This window comes from Chiloscyllium plagiosum, chromosome 30 (assembly GCF_004010195.1).
Source record: "Chiloscyllium plagiosum isolate BGI_BamShark_2017 chromosome 30, ASM401019v2, whole genome shotgun sequence".
Lineage (NCBI taxonomy): Eukaryota > Metazoa > Chordata > Chondrichthyes > Orectolobiformes > Hemiscylliidae > Chiloscyllium > Chiloscyllium plagiosum.
The window spans coordinates 19,368,170-19,381,365 of NC_057739.1; the positions used below are offsets into that span (position 1 = coordinate 19,368,170).

The 13,196-nt window shown below is 35.8% G+C and overlaps 1 protein-coding gene across 6 annotated transcripts in view; it reads right to left on the reverse strand.

Annotated features, from left to right (window-relative positions):
• The window catches only part of LOC122564772 (histone-lysine N-methyltransferase EHMT1-like), a 142,846-nt gene that overhangs the window by 83,867 nt on the left and 45,783 nt on the right, over positions 1-13,196 (reverse strand). For all 6 annotated transcript variants that reach the window (XM_043719980.1, XM_043719978.1, XM_043719976.1 and 3 more), the window contains exons 2-3: positions 4,038-4,122; positions 1,232-1,839 (exon numbers count right to left, since the gene is read on the reverse strand). In XM_043719980.1, the coding sequence (XP_043575915.1) occupies positions 1,232-1,839; positions 4,038-4,122 (693 nt within the window). The remainder of the gene's footprint in view (positions 1-1,231; positions 1,840-4,037; positions 4,123-13,196) is intronic.

Consider the following 13,196-nt stretch of genomic DNA (forward strand, 5'->3'; position numbering starts at 1 on the left):
AATACACAAAAGAAATGAAGACAATTCAAATGAACCAAGCTACTGCCATACACCACATTTTGAAAGATTCTGAAACACAACTAAAATATTACATCTACCTCATCAGCATCGTCTAGACCAGACAGGATTCCCTTCCCTGTCACATCAATAAGTTTGACTTAGCTGTCGCTTTCAACTCCCAGTCCTGAGAGTCTGGCAGAGCATGAATACTCAAGGAAGAAGTGAGTTTAGACTTTTTTTAGTCAAATGGCATCTTCAGGCTTATAACCAAACAACCCTAGCCTAGGACTTTCAAAATTACATTGAGGCAACCTATTGCGAATTTTTCTGAATTAACTCTTTGCTCCAGGAAAATTATATTCTTACATGTAACTTCAACCAGGAATTCTATAAACTGAAAATAAAAGCTTTCCAAAATTATGGGAATTTCCCCCAAGCCAAAATACAAAATCAATGCTGATCCTTCTAACTGAAAGCGAGCAAATGCTCTTCAAATATTTATTCTGTTCACTTGTAAAACTTTCCCAATGCAAACAAATTCCTTTAGCACTCTAAGAACTATCCATCTCATGCTGGTTTCAAAAAAACATGACTCTGAAAACACTGATATGTGAATCATAAAACTCTGTCATGCACACAGACTAAAACTCAACTGATATCATATTTACTTCACATGCCCCCACACTATGCCCATCCGCAGTTATGACTAGTACCTGCTCCATGCCCCAGGCTCTAGAGTTTCATGTAGGTCAGACAGATTTCCTTGCCTGAAGGATATTAGTGAACCAAATAGGTTTTTCAGACAAACAGCATAATTAATAATTCATTAATTCAATTACTCTCTGGAGTTTTTGCTCTCCTCCAAATAACCCCGCTGCTACCACTAACCACTGGCAGCCACATACACAGCACCGGCTCCTGAAACTTCCCAACATACAAACCCACTTACAAGCAAACCCCTTAAGTTGACCAATCAAAACAGAGTGGACAGAAAAAAACCTAACTTTATTCTTAGGGCCGAAAGGGCTTTAACTACTCATCAATGCTATGCATAATTGAAGCTCTCTCCCTGTAATAATTTTTCTACAAAAGTAAATACTTCACAATTCTCAATGTTCTAATCCTTATTGAGGCATCTGGTCAAAAGTGGTTAATTCCAAAGTTGAGTTAATTGGCCAAAAAATGTTTGTAGCCAATACCAGTAGTTTTTTTTTGAAGGCCAAATTCTCACCTGATTTGAATTGAGTTTAGGCAGAGTCTTCCTGGCTCTGTGAATCTTGACCTCAGCATTAAGGCCTTGTGACAGTTTTTTAGCCTGAGATGTATTTTCTTCTGGGTTTTCTTCTCCTGATTTGGCTAATGCCATATTAAGCGGTTTCATGGCTTGATTTTGCAGAACTTCAACTGCATTAAAGTTTTTTACCTTGTTAACTCCTCCACCCTTGCTAGGAGATGAAGGAAGTGTTTTGGCAGCATGACCGATTAGAGGAGGACTCCCAGTCTGTACCTGAAGTAAAGGTTTACTATTTAAAACAAATCCATTACTTCCTGTCAAAGGCGTTAGTGTCAAATCATCTGAATTCATATGATTGCTTGTTTTAACAGTCTTATTGTCTTCTCCCAATATTCCATTTTCATTTATCTGCTTTAGTTCACTTAAATCCCATGATGCTGTTTTCACAGTGTCCTGAGTGTTTCTAACTGATGTTTGATGAATCTTTGTTGAAGATGCTTCCTCACTCTTTTCACAAGAACCATTGGTTTCACCATCTGCAAACATCTCACAAGCTTCCAGCGGCTTCTCTGTGGCACTCAAATTAGCAGCTGTAAGGTCACTTCCTGTAGTGTAAATCACAGATGTTGCATTATTTCTCTCCATAAAAACATTATGTGGATAAACTAAAGAAATAATTACAATCAATAGCGAAAATGTGAAATTCTTAATACATGCAGCAAGACTTTTTTAAATCTCAAAATGAAATAACTGTAACAAATCAACAGTTTTAGAAAATAATTTTAAACATTTAAATTTTGAGACTCACAAGAAGGTAAGTTTACAGTGGAAATACTCATTTTCAGACTCCTTCACTTGGAGAAAATTGTGAAATTTTACCTCTGCAGAAATAATAAAGGCACTAAAACTGGCTAGAAATAACCTTAAGCCTAAATTAATCAAAACGATCCAAGAGTTGGAATTCAGGAAGATCTGTCCCTGAAACCCATGATTATCACCAGGGGAGGACAACAGGGCTGGATTATAATTGCACATCCATGGTTCATGGGCACAACTGCATGTTAATTTTTATTAGTGGGTGTCCGGAACACAATTTGCGTGCTTCATATCTTTCTGGAGACAGTCCAAAGCTGCCATGAGTTCTTTCAAGAAACAGGGTACACTTTTTGGATAGGTCAAAGAACACCCTAAGACATAAGATGCTCTGTACATGTGGCTAAGTGTCCTTTGAGATTGTTAAAAGTAGAAACAAATATGCAAAAAGATAAATGTCTTGAAACTGGCAAGGAAACTGTCAAGCTGTCAAGGGAATGGTCAAGCGGAGGGTTGCTTTTGTAAAGCACTGGCATGGACAAGATGGGTCAATAACCTCTTTAGAATATAAGAACGAGGAGAAGTGGACAATTCAGCCACTTGAGTTTGCACTGACATTTGATACAATAGTAGCTGATCTTAGCCGGCCTCAACTCCACTTTCGTGCCTGCTCTCCATAACACTTCAACCCATTATTAATTAAAAATCTGCCTGGCTCCTCCTTAAATTTACCCAATGTTCTAGTCTCCTCCAAGGTAGTGAATTTCCCCTTTATCATCTTATATACCTCAATTAGATCCCCTCTCATTCTTCTAAAGTTCAGAGAGTATAGGCCTAAACTGCTCAATCCTGTTAAAACAAATCTCTCATCTGTTGGATCAATCTTGTGAACCTCCTCTGAACTACCTCCAATACAACTACATCCCTCCTCAAGTAAGGGGACAAAAATTGTATGCAATAATCCAAATGCGATCTCACTAATACCTCAGAGTTGCAGCAACACTTCCCTACTCTTATACTCTATTCATTTATCAATAAGTGCCAAAATTCCACTTGCTTGACTACTTTCTGTACCTGCATGCTAGTTTTTGTAATTCATGCTAAAGGACACACAGAGCCATTTGCGCTGAAGTACTGAAGTTTTTCCTCCATTTAGATATTAAGTTGCCTTTCTATACCTCTGACAAAAATGGATATCCACGTTAAACTTCATTCGCCAAGTTCTGGCCCATTCACCTAACTTTCCAATATCCATTTGTAAATTTATTATTTCTTCATTGCAACTTACTTTCCCAACTATTTTAGTGTCATATGTAAATTTGGTCTTACAGGTATTTCTGGCATAATGCGATGGTTGCATTCCCATGCAACCTCGTGCTGTAGAAAATTACACATGCAGTAGAAAGTTTGCACTATCCAAGTGGCGTCCACTAGTCAACAAACGCAATATAGCCAATTCAAGTTGACAAAGCACACATTATGTCCGAAATACCTGCACTACTTTCTATCCCCACATCAAAGTCATTTCTGAACTCTGAACTGTTTGATTTTATGTTAACTGTCCAAAATTCCAGTCATGAATTCTAACATGTGAAGTCAATTTCCTAAGCATGCATTTCACAAGTTATCTTCAAAGAGCTAACACTCCTGTGAAAGTTTGCGCATTTCAAATTATGAATTTGTCCTTCTACTGAAAGCCTAACTAGTATCTTTTACCAAATACAATTGCTGTAATATTATGTTAAATGGCACTTCTAAATCAACTAAGACAAACTCTTCTATCCTACATGACTTACTTTAAATTCCATAGTCATGTATGAACTACATCAATTGACTATCATAATTGGAAATCAAAATCCATTTTTTTTATTAGATTCACAGGAATTACTTCCAAACGCTCCACGAACTAAAAGTCTTAGTGCTTTGTTTAGACAACATATTCAAAAAAATATTAATGGTATTTAGCTTTTGAGCTTGTGTCTTTATTTACCTTTGTCTTCAGTTGTGGATAGTTCCTTTACCACTTCCCGCTTCCGATCTTCTATAGCAGTATCTGCCCCAGTCATATCTGGAGACTGAAATCCAAAGAGAATTACTATCATTTATAGATGTATTGTACCTGCATGTAAATATACTTTGTTTTTAAATAGGTTGAATAGGTAGTTTATTTTTGTTGACTTCAGTTCTTCTTTCTTTATAATTCATGCACATTTGGAGATTCAGTGACCAATGAAAGCCATTAAATGAATTTCCATCAAATGAGTTCAATTTCAGCGATCTATTGCCTTCTGAAATCATCCCTTTTCAATAAGATCAATTGCACTAGAATGCAGAAGGAAGCTAACCCTAGATTACTCTGACATTTTGTGATTTTCACGATGTTGTCAAGTTGCAAGGATTAGTTTGAACAAAAAAAACACTCAAGAACCCCAGTGGGTGAAGCACAACCCCTAAATTCTGCAAATCAGCAATGGTATACTGGCATAACTCAATAACATGCAATACATAATTTAACTTTAAAAAAACATTTTCATTGTGCTGTGGCTGCGTAAAACAAGCAGAAAAATAATGAATTACAAAGTGCCAGGTTATATTCATCTTGTTCCAAGGAAACACACTGGGGTCCAGGCAGGGGCTTGAGTTCACTATACTAGATGGTTCTGTTCAAGGTCAGGTTAATGGGAGGCTATGGTTGCTATTTAATATTAACCAAAGGTGATATTTGACAGGCCAAAATATTTTTTCCTCCACAAAATACTAAAGTTCAAACATCCACTGTGGGCAAATGTTGCAAACTAATATTGAATATACATGGAGAATATTGAGGTGGTGAGAATTATAACTCAATTTTTTTCTCCAATTAATGAATTCCAACTTGTCTACGTATCTGGCTGGTCTCCACAACATTCTACAAGTCTTCTACAAGTTACCACCATTTGTTTAAATATTCTTTCACATGGTGGGTATCATTGGCTAGGCCAGAATTTGTCACCCTTCCCTGGTTGCTTTCTTGAACCACTGAAGTCCATGTGGCCAAGGTACATTCATAACACAATGAGCAAAACTGAAATGAAATCATCTCCTTTCTAATAAAGGTCAATTTCACAAGCATGCTGACAGAAAAAGTTTGATTTGCTGACCGTAGGGTTTTGACCCTGTAAGAGTGAAGTATTGGGAACATATTTCCAAATCAGAATGTTGTGTGCCAGGGAGGGGAACTTGCTAGTGGTGGTATTCTCATGCATCTACTGCCCTTGTACTTCTTAATAGTAAAAATTATGGGTCTAGACTTTATTGATAAAGGTGCTTTTGCCGAGTTGCTACAGTATACATTATAGATGGTAAACACTGCTGCCACTCTGTGTCGATGGGATAAATAGTTAATGAGGTGCAATTCAAATGAGTTGCTTTGTCCTGGATGGTATTCAGCTTCTTGAATGCAGTTGAATCTGCACTTAGTCAGGTAAGCTAAGCATATTCCATCACACTCCTGACCTGTATCTTGTAGATGGTGGACAGACTTTGAGTCAGGTGGTGAATTACTTCTTGCAGAAGTCCTAGTCTCTGACCTGATCCTACAGTTACAGTCTAGTTCATGGCTACTTCAATTACTTCTGGTAAATAGTAACCCCAGGATGTTGAGAATGGAAGATTCAGCAACAGTAATACAATTCAATGTCTTCCTGAGATGGTTAGATTCTTCTTATTGAAGATGGTCACTGCCTGGCACTTAATTGGTGCAAATCTTATTTACCATTTTTCAACCTACACCTAAAATATTGTGCATGTACCTAAATGGGCTGCCACATTTGCTATGTTACAAGGTTTACCACACTCCAAAATTAATTAAAGTGTGTTGGGATGTTCAGTGGTTGTGAAAGTTGCTACGTAAATGCAGCTTTTTAAAAAAAAATAATTTAGTAATTCATTCTGGATCCAACGTGCCCTCCAAGCTGCACAGTCATGCAGTTGTTCCGCAGTATCACTGAGCTTCTGCACACACTGATCAGCTTCTCAAAGCAATGACTTCCAGTTTTGGAAGTCAATGCTTTGCACAGACCTCAAAAGTCTGCACACTGAAAAATGAGATAAAGTATTACCTAGATCCCTCAACCATGCAAATAGCCTGCTTCAATCTGTTTTGCTTTTGAACATTTCAACATCATCTCCCTACATTAAACTTTTATTAATATTTAGAATAAAGTTAAGTTACATACGTAAAGTTTGCAATGAAGTTCTGAAACTGTAGTAAAAAAGCCAAGATAATAAATCGCAAGACTTCAAATGGAGAAATAAATTTGGTACTACGCATAAACAGATTTATAAAGACTGCAGATTGAAAGGTTATTAAAATGCAAATTAAATTCTAATACACATGTGCGTTGACATTCAAGCAAGTCAAAGTTATTGAATTTACACAAGGTATTGGGTAGGTCAGACTTGCTATTCAGCACATCAATTGTGCATCTGGTTTTATGGAGTTGTGGTAACAGACAGTGAAGCCTCACCAGAATGTTAGGAACTACACATTATACCTGTGGAGAAAGACGTTATTCCCCTGGAATAGAGAAGGTAAAAGACATTTTCAAAATTATGAAAGATTGAGAGAATTAAATGTTTCTTTCTCCTATGAAAATTGGTAATATGGAGGCATAAATTTTGACAGTTCACTGAAAAATCAAAAAAGGAAATTAAAATAATACAAGTTTGTTAGAATTTGAAATGCTTTCCCATAAGAAAGTTATTGAGACCAAGTTTGGCCTAATTTAAAATTGAACAATGTATTTGAGGGAAAGCCTAACAAATGGGATTAGATTAGACAGTTCCAATTGAAGAGCTAGCAGCAGCAATGACATGCCCAATGGTTTCCTTCTATGGTGCAAACTGCATGCATTCAAACACTTATGTGAATGTCAAGTGTAATCATTTGCAGCACGAGAGGAACTGCGACATTCAAGGTTAATTTTCAGTAGTAATTCTATATTCAAATGTATCATCTTGAGGGGGTTTAGTGATTTTTTTGATGTTTCTGGCATCAGCATAAGTAATGCACCAGGAGACTCTGATGACATTTGGGAAAACATACTGACTTTGTTCAGAATGAAACTGGACACTGGGAGGCAGCGCCTTATCATGAAAAGGGTTTCTCAGACTCAATCTATGGCAAAATATGACTGCCAGCTATTGTTTTTATAGCGCCAAGATCATTGGAATTGAAGTGAGTAAAGTCCAAAAGGGCTTTCACACAAGCACCAAAATACAGGAAGCTGTTGGGTCCTCTGTTCTTTTTTCTAACAGATCAAGATGTTTCGATCTGCCCATGTATTTCTATACATCCAGTTCAATAGAACAATCAAGGCTCAAAAAAGTTGCTCAGATATATAATTCCAATCAGAAAGAGAATTTAGAATTTTTTCAGAAAATAGGACAAAGGATTCACAAGTAGCAAAAGTCAATGTTTAGAAAAACAAATAGAGTAAGAGGCGTTATTCTCCAATTGCAGTTGTTCCAGACTGAGTTTCGTCTTACTAAGGTTAGATAGAATTCTAAAAAAAAGGTGTAGAGTGAAAACACACACACACAGAGTTAAGAACCTCTCCCACTCTCAGACTTAAACAGCACTCAGGCAATTCATGTTAACTGTGGGGAAATAGTACTGATGATTGCCTATAGGAGTCACTCTTACAGGCTAGAAGGAGCAATAGAAGTTGCGTAAACTCAACAAAAACTCTGAACGAAATTGTCATTTCCTAATAGGTTTGATGGAGTTGGCAATATAAAGACAGTAGTTTCAAGTGCCTTGAGTTTCAATTAACCTGTAATTAAATATATCAATTGTACCTTGAGGTAATACTAAAAGGCTATGGGTATTATTCAATTTTATTGGAATTAATGTAGACTGCTAAAATCAAGATATAGATTAATTTAAACAACATCACATTTTTGTCATGCCAGGTTAGAGCTATGCCTTTTATTTATTTCAACCTGTATTATTCGGGATGCGTTGGCCGCAGTCATCTTTTTCTTGCCACTCTATTACAAAAAAACGTAGGTTTAAATGGACTAACTTGCTACTTAATTTTTGAACTTGGTATTAAAATGCAGTTCTCACTTGCTGTTTCAAAACATTAAGTCTAATTCCAGAGCAAGGCCTTATCATTATCACCAAATACCGAGATGACAATGAGGGTTGTGCAACTCTGGAACTCTGCCTCAGAAGGCAGTACAATTGAGATCATTAAATATTTTTAAGGGAGGAGTAGAAAGATTCTTGATAGAAAAGGGAATAGAAGGTCATGGGGATGGGGTTTGATGGAAATGTGGAATCTGAAAAAACAAACAAATAAACGTGTTGGACTATAACCTCGTGTTGTATATTTTTAACTTTGTACATCCCAGTCCAACACTGGCATCTCGAAATAATGACAAATATTGAGAGCATGGCTAATACAAAATATGTATTTCAATAAGTCTGAGTCCCAAAATCTTAGGACTTCTGAGAAAATGCTTCCCATTTGAAAGTGCCCCATAATCACTCTGAAATTGAATGCGATAAGTGCAGAGAAAAAAGTAGAGGGGTTGCTCTTTGCTACTCGACTTGAATATGACAAGGAATGCAGGCTTCTATATACCATTATAAATCTCAGCAATTGAGTCTGTATGCTGTAATGAAATGTTACCGTTTTTATTCCAATTGTTGGTGCATGAGCAATAAGTTAATTCCCAATTACATGAACACTATATTAACTTTTAATTAATAGTATATTTGTTTGAGAATGTAGTAATGTTGACATTTTATAATACCATTATAATGCAAAGATACCTCAGATAAAAGTATTTCCCCTATTTAGCAAGTGAGGCTTTCGTGACACAAAGACTGTAAATTCAGGAAAAAAATGACACCAAAACACAATAGCCAAATCTTTTTCAAATTTCTGTTGGCTCCAACTACTAAATTATTTCCTTTTGACTGAATAATTAAATCTCAATGACGCTGAAAAACAGCACCCACTACTTACTCACCAACAGATGCTGTTAACTGGTGTTTCATATTAAAAGTTCCATTCAACTTTCTTTCTTTTTACACTCAGATTTATGTTATCTCAAGTCACATTTCATAAACTACTTAATTTCATGCTTTAAAACTGCAGTATTTCTGAAAAACTATTGTCGCAGTTACTAAAATGCTCCATATGCTATACTGGTTGTCAACAATGCGCATCATGAGCTACATGACAAAGAAGATCCCACTGAAGTGGGGAAAAAGAGGCTCTGAACACAATGAAATGTTTAAAGTAGCTCAACTGGATACCATAACTACAGCTAAATTGTCAATCCACTTAAAATATTTTAACTGTTCCAATAAATATGTGCAAGAGTACATAATACTCTCCAGAAAGAGATGGCAAAAAGCACTGTTTCAGAAGAATTGCAGCTAATGTAATGAACACCGTGCAACACATTTAGAAGATTCATGCAGCAAAGTTAATCCACAGGAAGCATTGCTCCATGAAGTAAGTTTACAAAAGCTCAAACACCAAATAGTTCCATGTATGCTTTTTGATGTTTGGAGCAAAGCAACACGCTTCTAGACTAAAACACATTTCAGATGCCCAACTGTTGGCAATAAATCTGCTCAAATCCATCACATAAAGGGTATGGAGGTAGACATTTATGCCACCATAAAACCATATTATAAATAGAAGTCTCTATATTGTTTTCACTAAAAAAACAATGTGTATTTTCCTACAGCCAACCAAATAAGTATCAAAGCTACTAATTTTCATTATAAGCCAAACATATTTCAGATCACCATACACTTAAGAAACATAGCAGACTCTAACTCTGCTCCTCTCTCCACACAGGTGTTGACAGACCTGCTGAGTTTATCCATTACTTTGTTTTTGTTAAACATTTAAAGTCTCCTTGACAATAAGACTAATGCCTAGAAACTAGAAAAATACAGAGGCACAAATAGAAGCACACATGAAGTCCTCAAGGTATCTGTTTTAAATATTTGATCGTTCTTGCCAGAAAATGCGACAGAAATTACCAACACATCTCACCAGTCATCTTTCAATAACCAAGAAAATACATTGTATTAAGAAACACACCACAGATTAACGCTGCACAGTTAACTACAGTTCTGAAAACTATACTGAATTTACATTTCCTTTCAGCTGAAAGTAGCATGTCCTCAAAGAGCGAGCATTATACGTTTGCTCAGTATAAGGTCCCTAAATCATGCAATTTCAGCTTTGAATGCCCAAAATACAACTAACTGACTGACATCCAATAACATTTGAAATCAGAATGTTAGCAATTTTACACCTCAAGTATGTATGATAAAATGGATGTATCTTGATCATTTAATGGGGCAGAAATTTATATACCAGCTTAAAAACATACTTGTAATTTGCCTTTTGCAGTTTTCTTGATAAACCCTTAACATCCTAGTGTGTCTGCTATCTTTCTTTAAGATAGTTAATCTTGAATGCACAATCATCATCCATATTACTTCAAATGAGAAGTATTACCTTCAACCTATTGGATAAACATTTCAGTTATCAATGCTGTAAGCTCATCAACCTATATAAAACAGTATTATTTGGAACATTAAAATCCAGTAATGTTTAAAGTTCCACAATCAAGTGGTTATCTTGCAGTTTTGCTCACATTGCTTAACAATTCCCTGTTATGAATCATTATTCTTTAAATTTAGGAGCATTATTTGGGGAATTTTATTTGGTCATAAACTATTCAGGAAGATTGGGATTTCATAACTATCAACAAAGTTGAGCCACAAGCAGCAAGTGAAAATTACCTTTTTAGAAAGCAAAGTCTCCAAAAATAAAGATCTACAAGTCACTTTGGTACCTTTTCATGGACAAAGACAAACAGTAGTAAATCCCAGTCCCTGCTGAAGACCGTTCCTGAGCTTCTACTCTTCATCTCCCCCTATGGACTACAATTCAATGACCTGAGCATGCTCAATACTGACAGCTGACTGCAGATTCAGCCATTTCATAACAGGAGTCCTAGCAGATAAAATTATCTGCCATTTTGAGGCTTATTTAGACAACATTCTTTGCTTTAAGCTCTTTAAAATTTCTTGAAATTTCAAGAAAATGTTCAGTTCAATTAGTATACATTTAATTCATTAAACAATGATCTGTGTCTTATAATTGTGAAAAGTAGGATCATGAAGATAGATAAACATCTCCCTCTTGGCGAGTCTTAACTGTTCATCATTTACCTAATTTGAAACAAAAATACTGAGCAATTTCACAGGTAGAAACAAGCACTAAATCTTGACAAGTGTAACATTTCATTGTCACATGCTTAATGCAGAATGTGTAGGACTATGAATAGAAATAACCTCAGTACAAAAATAAATAATGCCCCACTCTTTAAAAATCAGCTCTAGTTCAGACTTGGGTGTAACTTAGACAAATTAATTGCCAGAAATCTAACTTGACTAATCCATCTTTATTTATTGGAAAACTTTTTGAAGACTTATTGAGTGAATCACAAATTTCTAAAATGGTTCATCACGATATTATACCAAACTTAATGTAGTTCAATAAACTACTTGCAAAAAGGCTACAGTTCAACTAGAAGGACAACTATGGCATTTTGTGCTTTACTGAAAGTAGTCAAGCAGTCTAAAAATATAATACATAACACCAAGGTTACAGCGGTATATGAAAAAGCACTGTACAGGCAGCTTGACCCAAATTAAAAAAAGTTTTGTGAAACTGTCACCTCAGCTTAATCTCAATTGTTATTATACAGGTAGAAATTGTTTAAGTAACTTAGTGTTTCTTTATCCCAATGTAAATGAAGTACACTAAACTCAATTCCCTTTGAAGTAGACATGCACACTGGAAAAAAAGTAGAGTTTCAGTTGAGGGTACAGAAATTAATAAGCTTTAGCTTCAATATTAATCTATCAAATAACAGAATTGGAATACCAAAACAGCTTACACAAAATTTTGTGTATGTCAAAACACAACAAAAAGCAGAATTAAGCAACTTATAACGTTTGAAGCCAAAATAAACAAGAAAGAACCCAAGTTGATTGCCAAGGAAAATTTCATCTGTCACTAAATTTTTAAACAAATGAGGCAAAATAACAAGAGAAAACATTATATTCTGAAGTACTGTTTCACATCACAACATATGCTCTATTACTTTCTAGAAAGACTCATCTTAAGACAATTGACATCACAGCTAAATTTGAAGGCCAAACTTTTACTTAAGGTGAAATCCTTTGAAGCTTCAACCATTTTATGCTTATATGGAGCAACCTCTTGAAAACTAATGCTATGAACAGTACTTTCTTCAAAAGTCTTACTATACATGAAAGGTTTTTCATCAAATCTGGACATGGAAGCAAAAAACATTAAATTTTTGATTTATTGAGGCAAACGCAAATCTAATCCTACCTCATGTGTCATTGATCAGTAGAACTCCAGACCACAAACCTATCTGGGCTGTGATTCTCAACTTATTACAATTAGTAACAGCCATAGCCACAGCTCGATATGACAAATGGCTTGAACACATGGAGACCAGGGACGATAAAATATATCATTCAAGGTTCCTGACGTCTCATGCAGATGCCCATAAAACTGGAATGTGGTTCGATTTTGAGCCTCTCAGTGTCAACAATCACAGCCCATACTCAAGTATCAAGATGCTACAGAGAGAGCACAACTGTGAGGGAAAAGCTAGTGCCTGTGCAGAGGAGAGAAAATAAGCTGTATTTGCAGTGCCGAAATCAGAGTGAACAATGACAGTCTAGTAAAGAGTGATTTTATCAATGAAAGATAGAAAGGAATTAACAGCCTATTGAACAGACAAGAGATTAGAAGTGGTTCATTGAAAATAATTCAAACGTTGTTTCACTGGAGCAACCTTCCTTCAAAAACCTCTTGCAGGTGACCATAAAACAAAAGGCATTTGGAAAATCAACTGTGCATACTGGATTTGTACTTGAGAATGCAAAAGGTTTAGTTGTGTGAAATAACGCATAAATAGCACATTTGCACTCAATTTTCAAAAGGGTACTTTTGTGTAGCAGATTTATGCTGAAAATGTGTTGCTGGAAAAGCGCAGCAGGTCAGGCAGCATCCAAGGAACAGGA